General features: G+C 37.6%; 2 protein-coding genes, 2 long non-coding RNA genes and 5 other non-coding genes across 10 annotated transcripts; all 9 read right to left on the minus strand.

Annotated features, from left to right (window-relative positions):
* Positions 1-2,396: 2,396 nt before the first annotated feature.
* Positions 2,397-3,340, minus strand: LOC137912889 (uncharacterized). 2 transcript variants are annotated; one of them, XR_011106367.1, is made up of 4 exons: positions 3,319-3,340; positions 3,104-3,180; positions 2,916-2,984; positions 2,397-2,825 (listed from the first exon to the last, which is right to left on the minus strand). It is a non-coding gene; the product is annotated as an uncharacterized lncRNA (long non-coding RNA). The 2 variants fall into 2 exon arrangements; XR_011106368.1 differs by having other exon boundaries at positions 3,104-3,177; positions 3,319-3,338.
* Positions 3,341-4,042: 702 nt separating this feature from the next.
* Positions 4,043-5,219, minus strand: LOC137912887 (threonine-rich protein-like). The gene is made up of 4 exons (XM_068757022.1): positions 5,165-5,219; positions 4,979-5,053; positions 4,789-4,857; positions 4,043-4,680 (listed from the first exon to the last, which is right to left on the minus strand). Exons 2-4 carry the CDS (start codon positions 5,033-5,035, stop codon positions 4,438-4,440), a joined length of 369 nt encoding a protein of 122 aa, XP_068613123.1. The 5' UTR covers positions 5,036-5,053; positions 5,165-5,219; the 3' UTR covers positions 4,043-4,437.
* A 2,098-nt stretch (positions 5,220-7,317) lies between these two features.
* On the minus strand, positions 7,318-8,178 carry LOC137912890 (uncharacterized). The gene is made up of 4 exons (XR_011106369.1): positions 8,152-8,178; positions 7,964-8,037; positions 7,778-7,843; positions 7,318-7,659 (listed from the first exon to the last, which is right to left on the minus strand). It is a non-coding gene; the product is annotated as an uncharacterized lncRNA (long non-coding RNA).
* A 1,627-nt stretch (positions 8,179-9,805) lies between these two features.
* LOC137912863 (uncharacterized) lies at positions 9,806-11,966 on the minus strand. The gene is made up of 7 exons (XM_068756996.1): positions 11,958-11,966; positions 11,160-11,375; positions 10,960-11,016; positions 10,736-10,858; positions 10,163-10,195; positions 9,950-10,012; positions 9,806-9,841 (listed from the first exon to the last, which is right to left on the minus strand). The coding sequence occupies exons 1-7, from the start codon at positions 11,964-11,966 to the stop codon at positions 9,806-9,808; spliced, it is 537 nt and encodes a 178-aa protein (XP_068613097.1).
* A 2,376-nt stretch (positions 11,967-14,342) lies between these two features.
* Positions 14,343-14,414, minus strand: trnac-gca (transfer RNA cysteine (anticodon GCA)). The gene has a single exon. It is a non-coding gene; the product is annotated as a tRNA-Cys (tRNA).
* Positions 14,415-15,345: 931 nt separating this feature from the next.
* On the minus strand, positions 15,346-15,417 carry trnac-gca (transfer RNA cysteine (anticodon GCA)). The gene has a single exon. It is a non-coding gene; the product is annotated as a tRNA-Cys (tRNA).
* Positions 15,418-15,680: 263 nt separating this feature from the next.
* trnac-gca (transfer RNA cysteine (anticodon GCA)) lies at positions 15,681-15,752 on the minus strand. The gene has a single exon. It is a non-coding gene; the product is annotated as a tRNA-Cys (tRNA).
* A 263-nt stretch (positions 15,753-16,015) lies between these two features.
* Positions 16,016-16,087, minus strand: trnac-gca (transfer RNA cysteine (anticodon GCA)). The gene has a single exon. It is a non-coding gene; the product is annotated as a tRNA-Cys (tRNA).
* A 263-nt stretch (positions 16,088-16,350) lies between these two features.
* trnac-gca (transfer RNA cysteine (anticodon GCA)) lies at positions 16,351-16,422 on the minus strand. The gene has a single exon. It is a non-coding gene; the product is annotated as a tRNA-Cys (tRNA).
* Positions 16,423-16,675: the final 253 nt, after the last annotated feature.

The raw sequence follows: 16,675 nt of genomic DNA on the forward strand, positions 1-16,675 counted from the left end.
GTGGTGGGACAGTCGCTGGTTTGGGAGGCCACAGACCTTGTAACAGAACCCATAAAGGGATAGAAGGCTGGGGAGGAACTGGGTTATGATTGCCTCTCTGCAGATAAAAAAAAAACTCAGAGATTTATTTTTAAATAATCTTTATATAATTGAATATTTAATATATAATTGTATATGATAAAAAAATGATTCTTACCTCATCGCTGTCAGACTCGCTGCTGGAGCTATGATAATATCTCCGTACCTCATTACTTTCTGAACTGCTACTGCTATGACACATCTGCAAAAGTACATTTAATTAAAAACCAGTTGATTAATACATTAGCTGAAAATGATTCATCCGTCATTGGAAAGCAACAAGAAAAGAGAATGTCTGATTACTTACAGCCACAGGAGAATTGAGCAAGCAGAAAGTCATCAGCAGGAACATATTCATCTTGCAGTTGGAGTTATATTGGAAACCAGTTGATAATCAGAGCTGCCAGCTGCAGCATCCGAGATCGAGGGTTAATAAGGAATAAAATATTACGCCTGTGTTCCCCACCTTCAGTATGCTCCCTCCAGGAAACTCCATTAGCTTTTAAACGGCCTCGGCTTGCCCGCATTGCTCTTGTACTTTAAAGGTGTGTTACTTGGTGTTAGATGTGGTCGTTGTCATGGCAGCCTACAAAGACAAAACCAAAACAGGCGTGTACGCAGTTGTATTACCTGACAAGATTGTGTTTCATTGGTGTGGAACATTTAAGACCAACATCCTAATTATGATCCCGACAATCTGACACATGCTGAGCTGAAACATTGTCTAAACCCAATTTGTAGCAGTGATCACTCACACACACACACACACACAAACACATAGAGTGTATGCCTTGTAGGTTAAACACAGATTTAAAACATAAAATGCAGTGTTGTAATTGTTTTCAAAAATAAATTAAAGTATTTGTGGCCGAAGTCAGAGGAGTTGGACGTTGCTGAAACACTCCGTACTTGCAAAGAGAACATGCAGCCTCAAACTTCCAGATAGGCCAATTTTAATATCAGATATAGACAATATCGTGACTGGAAGCGGCAACTTAGTTTGTGTAGAAATGATGCTGTGGGAGTCAAGCTTCAGTTTCAACACAGCAGACGGCTGCAGGCACAGTTTGGAATAGCAATGCTGCAATCGAAAAAATAAACTGTCTCAAACAAAGGATAACGTGCACCAACATAGCCTGTTTATTGGTGCTGTTTGTTTTTCTGCTTATTGGCTTTCCAGGTAGATTCTTGTCGGGTCAGACAGAAACCTGAGTCATTATTGTGTCATCTCTTGCTTATTTGTGAAATTCATTTCCTGCAGGGGGTTAGGGTTAGGTCTGTTCTCGCACTTATCTGTGGTATTCTTTCTTTCTGAGAATTAGAATTCACAATATAATATGATTTGAGAATTATGACTGGTGTGTCAAATTGTTGTTTTATTCAAATTACAAAATAAAAAGACACCAGAGTGTGTATTTTAAATACTTCTCCCACTTGTTCATTTATGTGCTGACATTAGCTCACACTGTAAGCAAGGTCTCCGTCCACAGGTGACACAAGAACACCTCATGTCTTGCAATCAAACAGTGTCATTGCAAAACACTCAAACCAGCAAAGGTAGAAAAAATACTTTGTAAACCCATGTGCTGCCATGTCCAACGATTCAACTTGTTATGTTTGGTTTGCTTCACTCATCGCATGCATTGATTGAGAAATCGCATTGACAACGGTCTGTCAGTAAAAGGGTGGATCTTGGATTTCATCTGTTGACAGATTGATAGAATGATGTGCAAACAAATCCGCCTTCATCCAGAACATTTTCAGATTAATGTTCTGATGTGAAACCTTTTTTTTTTTTAGAGATGGGGAACAACAGGAAAAAGGGATTTATGGCTTTCCTGGTTGACTGCTGACTATTTGATTTCCAAATTACAATACTGGGTCACTTGAATCTACTCACACAGTAGACGTTTGCCTGTACGTACACTTCATAGTACTGCTGCTTATCATTATATCCTGACTTGTGGTTCATCTTATGAGGACTTAGCTATCAATATAAGGCAATGTGGTGAACAAATAGAATGAAAATGGGATGAGATTCTTTTGTTGCTCATTCCAACCGTTGCCTCAGCCGTCTGGTTGGTCTCTGTTGATGTCGCAGGTGGATGTGAAGGTTCTGAGCTGGTCTGCGGCCATGAGGCTTAAATGATGGTTCATCGTAACCAACTGTTTTGAAACTGTATCTCGGCCTGTCTGTTGCACTTAATAAAAGACTTTTATATGTATATGCATGTTTTTATATATTTGATATACATGCATATTAAAAGAAAAACACATACTAGTCCATGTTCTTTATTTAAGAAGTTTATTTAGTGTAATACAGGGACAAGTGTTTGAAAATCTAACTCTAATTTAAAGGGAACAGCGAATGAAAAACACAAGAAGATAACATCATTTAAAGCTGAAAAGTGTCACTCTGAGAAAACATAAAATAAGAGTGATTAGAAAAAAACAATAACAATCAAAATGTTTTTCAAATATCAAGAATCAAGTAATCACATACTGATATCATGGAGTTAACCTCAAGGAGGAGGAGTGGTGGTAGTGGTGCCTGGGCCAGGGGTAGTAACAGGTGAAGTAGTAGCAGCTGTAGTAGTAGTGGTAGTAGTAGCAGTAGTGGTAGTGGCTGCTGTAGTAGTGGTAGTAGCTGTAGCTGTCGTCGCAGTATTTTGTTGCACGAGGGCGAGAATGATCTGGTACAACTGTTGTTGAGTCAGTGTTTGAGCTGCCGTCGCTGCCTGGACGACCTTCAACAAAATCAAACACATTCATCATCAAACCAACGGCAGAGAACTTACCTAAACAAAAATGTGTTTACTGATATCGAAAATACTTACCTCATTAGAGTCCGAGTCAGAAGCAGAGCTAGAATACGAGCGGGTGAGTCGTCTGTGAAGCCCCGCCATCTGCAGCAAATCCACAAGTCGCATGTATAAGGCACTCACATTTAATTACACTATTACCATTATGATTGAACAAATAAAATCAGTGACAGCGATGGAGCTTGTGAGTCAGTTGCACTTACAGGATGAGTAGCAGCGAGGCTCAGGAGGCATCCGAGAACAAATAGCAACTTCAGCATGGTTGCAATGATCACTCCTGCTGAAAAGCAATAAAAAGGAAATAACAAGCACATGATTAGATGAGCTGGTTTAGAGAACATTTCTAGGACATATTATATAATATACACACTCTACTTATTTCAAATAGAAAAAAGTAATAAAATAAAAACTGAATTACATTCAAGTCTTCATAAAGTGTCTCCAGAGGAGTTTGTGTTGCTCTGAGTGTTGAGCGTTGCTTATATATTGTCATGGGTGTGGCTGTCATCTCATCAGCCTACAGCATTTTTGGGAAATTATTAATCATTATTATTATTAAGCTTCTTACTCCACATTTTACAGTGAGGAAATAGATCAGCCATGCGATTATGAGAGCCACACCTGGAGGGTGTAAATGGTTAAAATATGTTATCTGACTATTTTAACACATTCAATCATTTTACCATTGTTTTTATAGATTTATTGTTTTGTTTTGAACCTATAAAACCTACATGTTACCCTCTGATTCAATACAATGTCAATATAACAGAGGAGGCAGGATCCAAAAACAAAAAATAAATAGTTGATCACGTATCCGATTTTCTAACAAAACTGAAACAATTATATATTTTATGTATTTTATACCTTTTCTAATAATATATATATATTTAGATTAAATAATAATTGTTTTGGGTCAAAACATACCTTGCCAAGATAAGGACCTTTTGATATCTTCTATGAATGTATTGTTATTCTGATTGCATTGAAAAACACCTTGACCTGCATTTCTTACTTCAGAGATGCTATGTAATTACAGGTGAAGACAACAGTGATGATGATGATGCTGTCAATGTATTATTAATAATTATTACATTATTATGATCCTGATTTATGGTTTTACTTAAATGATAAAGGAGGGAGGCTGACTGGAGAAATTAATTTATTTCAGAAGTTTCCAACATTTAAAAAGCTCAAAACATCCACAGACAATTTATAGCAACCGCTTTCATCTGAATCACACTCGTTTTGACATTTTCAAACACATATGGGTGTGGAATGTGTTGCCAAACAAATACATGGTGGCTCATTGTCGCCCCCGGTCCTCGGTGGAGTCTATCACAATCCGATTCAGGCTGTGGAAAGCAGTGAAGGTTCTGAAACTAGGAATCTTTCTTTGAACCTCCATGATACTGCAATACTTAGTGCACAGAAATGAGTATATATGTATGTTTATATGAATAGATGTACATACATGCATATATGCATGCTGTAAGATAAGAAACACACACTTTGAGAAATGCTGATTGCAAAACGAAAGTTAAGGTGGAGGAGTAGTAGTAGTAGTGGCAGTTGTAGTAGTGGTAGGTGCAGTGGTAGTAGTAGGTGCAGTGGTAGTTGTTGGAGCAGCTGTAGTAGTAGTAGTAGTGGTAGTAGGTGCAGTGGTGGTAGCAGTTGCAGTCAGCTGTTTTATGAGGGCCAAAATGACCTGGAGCTGGGCCTGAGTCAGTCCGGAATTGGCTGTTGGTGCTGCTGGTGCTGCTGTTGTCCGGGTGGGAGCGCGCTTCAAGAAGATAAGACGCGTTCCTTGTCAAACTTACAACGCTGCAGTTTTCTGAAGAATTTGACAGTATGTGACATTCAGGTGTGTCAACCGATAATCAATACTCACCTCATCGGAGTCAGAGTCAGAGCTAGAGTCTGAATCTGAGCGGGCAAGTCGCTTGTGAATCTCCACCATCTGTAGGAAATCCATAAGTCACTTAATGTACAGGGTACTCACCTTTAATTACACTATCACACAGTTATGATTCAGCATATATAAACAGTGACAATGAAGATTGTTAGTGTGCGACACTTACAGGATTAGCCAGAGCGAGGCTCAGGAGGCATCCGAGAACAAATATCAACTTCAGCATGGTTGCAAACGATCACACCTGTTGAAAAGCAATAAAAAGGGAAATAACAAGCACATGATTAGTTGCATTTCCAGAATCTTCTCACAATCCCACCGAGAAAATGCACATGAGAGTCATAAAAATAATTACCTTTGAGTGTTCACAAGGTAGACTGAGTGTCTCACAAATCTGTTAGTGTCGCTCTGAACGCTGGTCATTTATACGCTCATGGGTGTGGGATGTCAACACATCAGCGCTTGGTACTGTTGGGAAATTGCAGTTATTGGGAAATCTTTAACCTCCAAGGTGAGGAAATTGGTTGTCAAAGCAATTATGAGGGGCACACCTGGAGAATATTAATATGCACAATAAATCCAAATGCACATCCTACATTTTATATTGCAGCCCACAGAATCAAATTCTCATTTTTTCTTTTTTACTGCATTTATTTAAACATTTTTAACTGTTACAACACAAACCCATATATAAATGTGTCTTTTTTTATTATTTCTAGTGAGTTGCTTTCTCATCAAATAGAAAGGAACCCAAAATGAAGAGGCAAAATTACACATGCCCATAAACACAGAAATTTGCCAAATTTGCCTTTTTTAAAGTGAACATAATAACTGATAATTGCTGCAGATAAAAAAACACAGGAATGTTGGACACAGTTATAAATGTTTATTTTTATTTTTATTTTATTTTTTACAATTTGTTGTGTCTCCTATATAGAAGTTTTATTAAACAGAATCTGTCTCATCAAAATCGTCACATCTGTTGTCCAAGGACAAAATAAATTCTTCTCCATTGTTGACTGTCAAGAAAAGTAAATTTATCATTACTGGATTTGTCTCAAATACAGAGCATGTCATTTTGAAAGCTTCCAGCAAAGATTAAACTTTATTTAAAAAAGAAACCTTGCAGTATATTTTGTTTTGATAATAAATTCAAACTTGTACTAAATAACATATGAATGATTTATTGGATATTGTGACTGTGAAATCTTACATTTGCATACCACCTACGGGAGGTTTTCCATTTCATTTTGGACATTTTCTATTATTAATATTCAGCTGATGTCCAACAATTGACAAAGTTCTGCTAAGGCCTGTCCAACGCTGTCTTTGATGACCTCATCTGATGTCGACACGCTAAGAACATCTGCGGTGAGTCATCTTTCAAGCATTCAGCTCTGAGGTCAGAGGGGAGATGCGTTATCTCACATTTAGGGATTTGTTCTCGGCTCCAACAAATTAGGGGATTTGGGGAGAGTCTGATTTTATTAATTATTTATTGTAACTGATATTCCCTTTATATAAATTCCTAAATGGCATGCCAAAACCCTTAAAGATCTCACTGACATCCCAGGAAACTGTGACTGGCTGTACTTTGAGTCATATGTGGGTTCTATTTCATCATTTGTGGGCTGGGACAGTAAGGATTAGATTATTTCTTAATGCCTTAACCGATGTTTTGTAGTAGACTAGTATTGTTTCCACCATTAATCACTAAAACTTGTGGTTTTCTTTAAAAACGTGAGAAACTGAAACCCTGTAATTAGGACTTCCTGCAGCAAGTGTGATGAAAATATCAAACAGAAAGCTGCTCTGATGTTTGCTTCTGACTGAGGTTGAGGTTGAAAGGCATATATCTCTAATAAGCATGAATAAATAAAGACATCCAGACACTGTGAGCTGAGTGCTTGACAGGTTGGTTAGGTAACTCCATGCACTCGCTGACCCTCTGTTTACGTTGCTCTGCTGTGGCCGTGCTTCCTCCATCTCGAGCTCCAGAACAGTTGGAAGCTGACTCAGTGGCTTTGGATGCACCAGGTCCCAGAGTGCCCCATGCATAAAGCAGGAGCAGCAGCAAGAGTGACAAAGATCTCCTCACCCCAACCCAAACACCATTGTGACTTATAATGGAGGTATTAAAATGTAGTTAAAGTATCCAATTATTGAAAGTTTCCTTTTCAGATTGCATAACATTCTGAAAGTTTTAGTAGTGGGGGGGGTATTCTTGGTTTGGACATTAACAGTCTGTATTTATTTTGTATTTAATGCATTTAAATGTTTGTTAAAAATTCATTGTAAATCACATACTTGGGGGCTAACTAATTTAATATAATATTGTATTAAAAAAAATACATGTAACACATGAGCAAAATGTCTTAAAATATTCTGTACTGTTACTTTATATAGTGTTGTCTAACAATCTTGTAATGTCTATACTGTATATGCAAACATTTCTGCACAACTTCATTGATATACCTTATGCATAACAAGAACAACAAATACATTTGTTTACAAGTTTATTTTGCAGATGCGAAGGACAGTGCAGTGATTCTGATCCAAATGACTCATGATTATGAAATTACAATAAAACAGCATCATTTAAATTTGGAAAGAGGCAAACAGACAAAGAATAGCTCATTTAAAAATCAATATCTGTGAATATGAGCTGTCTTTAATTAAGCTGATCACTGGTTAATATGGGGATAAAGGATGCAGGCAGGTAGTGCCTCATTGTTGCTGGATGAGGGCAAGCATAAGCTGGAACAGCTGGTCTGAAGACAGCGTTGGTTCTGCAGTTGCTGCTGTAGTTGCTGCAGTTGTTGCAACTGTTGTCCTCTGGGTGGCAGTAGCCTTTAAAAAAAACAGACTTATTCATTGCTATTATGGGAAGCAAAGGAGTTTCTAAAAAAAACAAAAAACAATCCGGTGTTGTTCCTGTTGAATGCTAGAGGATAGAGAGAGGGCTTACCTCATTGGAATCCGAGCCAGAGGAGTCGGACCCAGACCGAGCAACTCGTTTGGGCTCTGGATCCAACTGCAGAAAATAATTATTTGCCTATTTAATATTGCATGTGTTGTAATATTACATTAATTATGTGTCAATGTTAATAAATAAATACAACTCTCTATTGTATGTAGAGAGTGTTACACTCACAGGATGAGCCAGAGTGAGGCTCAGGAGGCATACAAGCACAAGCACTTCTTTCAGCATGGCTACAGGAATCACACCTATTGAGAAGGAAATGGCAATTGCATGTCATAAATGAAGGAGTATATTTACTGAATATATTGAAAAATCCTACCATCAACTGCAGCGAAACAAAGTGAAAAAGATTAACACACCTCACAAGTCAAGCAGGCTGTCTCGCGAGAGCGTTTGTGTCGCTCCAAACGGCGTGCCCGACTTATATACAGTTACAGGAGAGGATGGTCATCTCATCAGCATATAGCATTGTTGGGAAACTGCAGTGGTTGTGCAATAGGAAGTCTGCCTTTGCATTCCAATGTATTGCTAACTATCGAAGATGGAAGCCACACCTGGACAGCGGAATACGTAGCATTGTTTTATTAGCTCGTAGAAGAAATAAGTACCGCAGACACAGAGAAATCATATGATCATATGAAGCGTTAAATCACCTGGATGTCAGCCCTTCAAAATAACATCTAAAAATGGAACCCATAAAAATGATGGGACTGACCAACGGAGATGAAAAAGAAATCTGGAGTGAGGCAAAGGACATCAAAACTGTTATAAATTTGGGTGGTTTTGATTTGAGATTTTTGTTTATTTTAATGGTGTATACAATTTTATTATTTTGGTTGAAGGGATTCTTTTGGTTTCATAGGACGATATGTCCGTGTGTGGTAATGATTTCGTGACAAGCTGGCAAATTCCCAGAGTCTTGCTGCCACATTGAGGTTTACCAGTCAACCAGCAACATGGGGTGATGCCGTGTTGTTCATCAATCTAAATTTACGTCATAGAAGTACCACACACACAAAAAAAGTACACAGATCCTGATTGATATATGATATATGTCAGTTTCCACAGACATTTAATAAATAAGATACAGTTTAATATGATAAACACTGAACCTTCAAACCTTGAGCGGCACATGTACAAACATTTCAGGCCACCCATCTTCTCCATGTTTATAGTCTAAACTGTTTTTCTATGATTAAACTATGATTTTTCATGGCACCATATGAAAGAGCTGAGTATCTGGGAGGTATGGTATGAATGTTAAATTACAGGAGTAGGAGCGTTGTTTTTGTTTTTTTACATTTGGCTTCATCTTCCCAATTAAACATAAACATCTTGGTGGGTTATAGTGAAACCTGTCAGATCGGGGTTGGATACTTGACTCAACATTTATATATGAGCTGCATTCTTTATGACATTGCCTATTTTACAGGTGAGCAATGAACTGTCTTTAAAAAATACCTGTCATGTTCAGTCATGTGCTTCCACCCTATGTGCAAACACAGAACAAACAAACAGTAAATAATAGTAATCATGATTTTGTTGAAGGGAAAAACAAGATTCCAACTCCTGAAAGGTGAAGGTGTTAGCAGAGTGCTACTAATTATGCTTCATTAAATTATCATCTGTTTGTTGACTGCTGATGACAAATTGTCTTTTCTCCCCCACTTTCCACAGGAAAACAACAGCTACAAGTCTGAGCAACAAATGCCAAAGAAGACTATTTCTTTCATGTGGTATATTCTAGAAAGTCATTCCTGTAATTAGTCGTTTTTCTGTGCGAAGTTATGCAGCCGCAAAATTAAATTCAAAATCAAATGTTTTTGGTTAAAGTTTTTATTTGGAATGTTGTGTAATCTCAGGGCAAGTTCCCCAAACTAGGAAGACAATGTCAGTGCAACATAACTTTAATTCAGTAGAAATTAAGTCCACAAATCACACATTTTATTACATTTACCAGAAGAATGCTTTTTTTTATTTTTTATCTTCATCTGGTCAATTCTCAAATGAGCTCTAAGGCTCAAATAGGAAGGGGAAGTTGGATTGACCCTGAAGAAAAATGAAAAGAGAAAAAATAAAACACATAATTAAATGACAATGATATATCTGCGTTCTAATTTAAACCAAGGTTGCATACGTGTGAATGTAAACTCATACCTCGTCAATTCCTGGGCCAGATGCATCGCCACGAGGATCAGGAGGAAGTGTTGTGGACTCCTTCTGTGTCCCCAGTGGCCATGTCTGATAAAGGTATAGAAAGGTACAGAGGAATTAAACTAAACTGCAGCACATTTATCAGTTTTATTGGATAAATAACAACAATTAAGGATTGCAATGAAGAGTTGAAATTCTGTTATCTTGTGTACTCACTCGTTCTGTTTGCACCTTAGGCTGGGAAGACCGCTAAAATGCAGATATGCAAGGAAATTATACTCCCCCAAAAAATAGTGTTGAAAAAGTATTAACCTGCATATTCTACATTTAAAGTTTAAATCTACATCCAATGACAAAACCAACAGGCAGTTAATTAGAAAACACACCAAAAATAAATAAATAAATCATCAAATAACAATAATATTGAGCAAAGAACATTAGAGTCTGCAGGAATTGCTCATTTACTTATGAGTTATTGAACAATAAAGCGGGACTAAACCAGACAGACAGCGTGTGGCCAGTAAGGCAGACAGCTGTCATTGCATCACAGTCACCACACACGAGTCAACATCCTCCTCAGCCGTTATTATATTGTCTTGTATTTAGCATGTCTGCTGTTTCGTCTCTAACCTCAATCATTTCAAAGTTTCTACTTTTGGTATAGTTCACTAAATAAGAGCCCAATATGCACTGACAACATATATTTTGGTCATCGTAAAACAGTGGCATTTATTTTTATTTGAAGAAAATAAAATCTTTCTCCTGATCATGGCCTCTTGCACGTCTCACCTGTAGGGGGAGCTGTGGTCTCTGTGTGACTCTCTCCAGGGTTTGCTGACCGTTGTTTGGCTGAAGCATCACATTGGTCCTCTGCCGAGGATAGCCATAAGGTGGCACAAAATAAGGAAAGCCCTGTGGAGAAAGGGAATATTTTCAAAACTCCACAGAGCATTAAAATAAATATATCAAGCTCTGCACTTTTACACACATGTCAATACGTTTTTACTTCTTACCTGCTGACTGGGATACTGAGGAAATCCATAAGGCGGATATTGGAAACTGGGAAACATCTAAAGGGCATTCAAAACAATTACACGTGTTTCCATTTAATTGTAAAATAAATAAACACATAAATAAAAATAGCTTGACAGCAGCTGAAGTTATACCTGATGCGACAGAACTATCATTGTGACTTCATGCTCTTTTGCTTTACCTGAAATGTGTTTTGCGATTGCTGAGGGAAATTCGGAAGGTTGGGGTCCAATGGAGGGCTGAACTGCTCTTGGCCGTTGGGGACAACCCCTGGTGGAAACTGGTTTCCCTGGTTGGGGAAAAGCAGCTGGGGATTGAAGGGACCTGTCATTTGAGGGTTCAAGTTCACCACCTGTGGAGTGAGCAGCACCTCGGGTTGCTGCTGTTGCAGCACATACTGTGGGAATAGTAGCAAGGGTTTGGTTAAATTGCCACACTGTTCATAATATTTATAGTAATAAACTCACAGTACCTGTGTCTGTCCAAGAGAAGCAAGAGTGAGACCATTCAGCCTCAGGAGCTGAACACACGACAGGGTTAGTATTTAATTTCCCAATGTTATTCTCAAAAACATAAGAGATTCAACTATATTTATACTACAATTACCTCATTGCTATTGCTTCCAATAATCCCAATCTGTATCTGCAAAATAAAAGTAAAAACAGAAAATGTAAAAAAAATAACAAATAACAAAAAAAGGAATTGCTTCCAATTTAGAAAATAAAAGTTTTAACTTACTGGAAGAGCAAAGTTGTTTCCAAATAGAAATACCAAAAGGAAGGCAGTATGATGCATCATGATGTTTTAAAGTCTGTTTTTTAAAAATCACACATTTTAACAAACTATTAAAAATTCCACCATGCGCAGAATTAAAACTAAACAATAATGACAGAAATGTTACTTAAACCGTGAATGATGCAAAAATAATTTTACCTCTTCTCTCGTTCTGTTTTCACTGCCTGTGCACGTCTTTCCTCACCTTGTCCATACCCCCTTTAGATCCGGTCCTTGAGAGCTGTTATAGTCCACTGCCAGCCCATCCAGACAATGTGTGGTCAGCACGACAGACATTTCTCATGGCCTTTCTCCGACTCAGACACTTACAACACGGAACAGGTAAGTATGTCATTAAGCATGACGCCATGGCGATGTCTGAATCTCTAAAGAATCTCACTTTGAAATAGTATGTTAGCGCTGTTGCCTCACAGCATGAAGGCTCGCTGGTTCAAATCCAAATTGGGGCCTTGCTTTTAATCCATCCATCCATTAAAGAAAATGGATGGATGGATTAAATATTAATTTACATTGCCTGCTTTGATTTTTGGTTTAGAGGACATGAGAGCATAATGCCCTCCTTACATGTTTTTAGTAAAGCTTGTAGCTGGGAGGTAACAGTTTTGGTCACAGCACACTGGCTTTGGTATCTAATAAAATGTTGATTATTAATTATTGAATTGAATTGTCTGAAAAAAATGGACAGATCATCAATTTCATTAAAGAAGAGTGTTGCAGAACATCCTGCAGATTTAAGCTGGATATGGCATCTCCCACTACAGGTTATGAGTGGCACTGAAACCATGCAGAGATACGTTATTCATATGCATGAGCAGAGTGGGGCATTTTATTTATTTTCTCCCGAGATTATGTATTTGTTTTTTCAGATATAATGCAGATTTTAATGCTTTTGCAGTACGGTCTAAAGGGGAGAGATATTTTTGATGCTCCAACATTTAGTATGTTTATGCTCCCTATCTTTCAGATGGCAATTTACCCTTAAGTAAATTAATTACAGCTTATTGCTGATTTAATACAACAGTATGACGTTATAAAGGTTTAATGAAGCAGACTTTATATTTTTGTATTAATCGGTATTTATTGCACAATTGACACATACAAGACAATTAACCTTTTGCTGATAAGAGATTCAAACTGATGTGAGCTTCACAGCAAGTATCCACAATCATTAGTGACTGACTAAATAATATGAATTATGTTTTAAAGTAAAAAAAAAAAAAAGGTTTTTAACAGTGGGATTTTATTTATCCTCATGACCATCATCACAGGATGTTGTTGCCGGTGTTTCAGTAGGCGGGCGCTGGAATCTGAGGAAAAGAAGAAGGAGCAGGGACTGAATCAGTGAGACAGACTCCATGCATGGATCACAATCCGATCCACATAAATAAGATTATCTGACCTCCAATTAAATTTACCTGAGTATCCATTGTGGCCTTCCGGTCATTGTCCTGTTTCATAATTTGACGCTGAGGAGTCAAAGAACAGTTTAATGTAGTTTCCATCTATATTTTTGATACATCTACTACAAACTGTACTTTGGTTCCTATACCCTGAATCTTCTAAAGGGATCTGGCTGGAGAGGATACTGCTGTTGCATGGCACCACCTGTAATCCCCTAAACAAAGACAGAAATGTTTTTATTGGCATAAAAATATATTATGGGCTGAAAAGACTGTGATGGATGATTGGCTGTGAGAGATCTACCATCAGAGGTTGCTGCGGTTGATTGATTGGTGCCAATTGAGGGACTCCCATGAACGGAAGCTGTCAGTATGTAAGAAAGATTTAAATGAATGCTCTGAAGCAGAGGCAACACCAGCTGAAGTTTTGTCAGTATGTGCAACACCAACCGTGTTGACTGCAGGGACAGGGTACACGTTGGGAAGGGTGGCTGGTAACGCATACACACGAAGTCCAGGAGCAACCTTTGAGTAACAGACAGGGATTATTTACAGCAGTGTATTATTAGTTTAAAAGCATGTTTCTGAACATCTGAGCTAATATTTTTAAATGTTCTATTAAAGCATTTTTTTAAACCCAATTATATTTTAAATTTACAATTAAAAACTAAAACAAAGGCAAAAATCTATACTTTTTTTTTAAACAAAATCATTTGCAGTTCATTTCTGATGTGAATTGTATTTGTTGGTTTACAGTAAATAAACTAATTAGCATTAACACTTGATACACTGACCTGAGCAAACTGTGGCTGCCCAAACACACCTGCCCCACCACCAGCTACCAAGACGGGGTTCAGCCCTCCAGCCAGCATCCCAGGGATGACTCCATTTGCCAAACCTCCATTCATGCCTGTCATCATTCCCGCATTCATAGCTGCCAACAACCTCTTTGTCTGTAAGAGAGCATAAAAGAGAAATCTCCTTAATCAGTCATGATCAAATTTTAATTCATTAACACTCATAATGCTTAAATTACTTTATAAGAATGTTGCAAACCTTGTCTGCATTGACCTGCAAGAACAAAAGACACAACATAGATGGTAAATGAACAAACTACTTTGTGGAAATTAAAAAACGAGACCTCATTTCACTGTCCCTAGTTCGTCTATAGGGGGCACCAGGATTTGAACCAGGGACCTCTTGATCTGCAGTCAAATGCTCTACCACTGAGCTATACCCCCTGTCCCGTCGAGCACTGTGCAGAAATACAATCCGGAGCGATTCACTTTTCATTGACAAATATTATAATACTTTTACACTATTACATTTAGTTGACTGCTGTAGTTACAAGTAGATCAGAGAAAACAAAATTTAAATACATGATAATATAGATAGATAGATAGATAGATAGATAGATAGATAGATAGATAGATAGATAGACAAGATACTCACATAGCAGACAGTTACAACAAATGTTGCGAGGAGGAGCTTCATTTTGTTGTCCTAAACCTGCATGGTATTGAATAAAATGTGTATTTTAAAATGTTATTAATAATTAATAACTCGTTATTATAAACTCTAAGTCATGGAATACGTACCTAATATTTTCTTTGTGTGTCTTTCAAATTATATGTGCCAAGCTGGACTATAGTTGCTCTCTGAATTTAGAGGACCTTTTATCAGTGCCATGGATTATTATGAACCAATTAGAAGACTGACCTGTTTACGGACTGTATTTGTCACCACGTGTCATTCTGACATGACATCTTTTTTTCTGCTGGAGGAAATGCAAAGAAATGTGATAGCATGAGCTGCTTATTTTCAAAGACACTTCCTTCCATTCATTGATGAGACATTGTTCTCCATAGAGCTGAAAGACCACAAGCAATAACAGCGTTAATCACAGTCTTATGAAGGTTTGCTGGAGGATTCTGGAAGATACAAACTAAAAACCAAAGAGTGAATCATGAAAATGTGCGGATTGTAGTCACAGGAGGAAAACAGCTGACATCAACCCTGAATGCTTTCATGGGCGGCCTCTGAAACATGTCTACACTGAAGTTAATCAAATATTTAAACTAGTAGATTTGGATATTGGAAGAAAAATATTATTGTATTTCTGAAATTTGAAGGAAGACATTAAATTCCATAATTATATCCTGTTTCCCTGCGAGGGGGCACCCGGATTTGAACCAGAGACCTCTTGATCTGCAGTCAAATGCCCTACCACTGAGCCACACCCCCTGATGACTTCAAGAATAGTCTGTATATTCAGCCACTGTGATGAAGTACAATCAGGAGTAATTCGATTTTCACTGACAAATATTATTATTATACAACTGACATCATCCTTGAATGCTTTCATGTACAAACTAGGAAAACATGCTCACTTGAAGTTCATGAAAGATCTAAACGAAGAGATTGTATATCGGAAGAAATAACTATCATTGTATTTCTTAAAATTTAAGGACAACATTGAATTCTAAGGATGTCCTGTTTCCCTGTACAGGGGGCACCTGGATTTGAACCAGAGACCTCTTGATCTGCAGTCAAATGCTCTACCACTGAGCTATACCCCCTGACGACAGGAGTGTGAGTCTGTATATTCAGCAACTGTGATGAAGTACAATCAGGAGTAATTCGATTTTCACTGACAAATATTATTATTATACAACTGACATCATCCTCGAATGCTTTCATGTACAAACTAGGAAAACATGTTCACTAGAAGTTAATCGAAGATCTAAACTATGAGATTGTATATTGGAATAAATAACTATCATAGTATTTCTTAAAATCTAAGGACAACATTGAATTCTAAGGATGTCCTGTTTCCCTGTACAGGGGGCACCTGGATTTGAACCAGAGACCTCTTGATCTGCAGTCAAGTGCTCTACCACTGAGCTATACCCCCTGACGGCAGGAATGTGGGTCTGTATATTCAGCAACTGTGATGAAGTACAATCAGGAGTAATTCGATTTTCACTGACAAATATTATTATTATACAACTGACATCATCCTCGAATGCTTTCATGTACAAACTAGGAAAAGATGTTCACTAGAAGTTAATCGAAGATCTAAACTATGAGATTGTATATTGGAATAAATAACTATTATAGTATTTCTTAAAATCTAAGGACAACATTGAATTCTAAGGATGTCCTGTTTCCCTGTACAGGGGGCACCTGGATTTGAACCAGGGACCTCTTGATCTGCAGTCAAATGCTCTGCCACTGAGCTATACCCCCTGACGACGGGAACGCGAGTCTGTATATTCAGCAACTGTGATGAAGTACAATCAGGAGTAATTCGATTTTCACTGACAAATATTATTATTATACAACTGACATCATCCTCGAATGCTTTCATGTACAAACTAGGAAAACATGTTCACTAGAAGTTAATCGAAGATCTAAACTATGAGATTGTATATTGGAATAAATAACTATCATAGTATTTCTTAAAATTTAGGGACAACGTTGAATTCTAAGGATGTCCTGC

Source organism: Brachionichthys hirsutus, unplaced genomic scaffold (assembly GCF_040956055.1).
Source record: "Brachionichthys hirsutus isolate HB-005 unplaced genomic scaffold, CSIRO-AGI_Bhir_v1 contig_248, whole genome shotgun sequence".
Taxonomy (NCBI): Eukaryota; Metazoa; Chordata; class Actinopteri; order Lophiiformes; family Brachionichthyidae; genus Brachionichthys; species Brachionichthys hirsutus.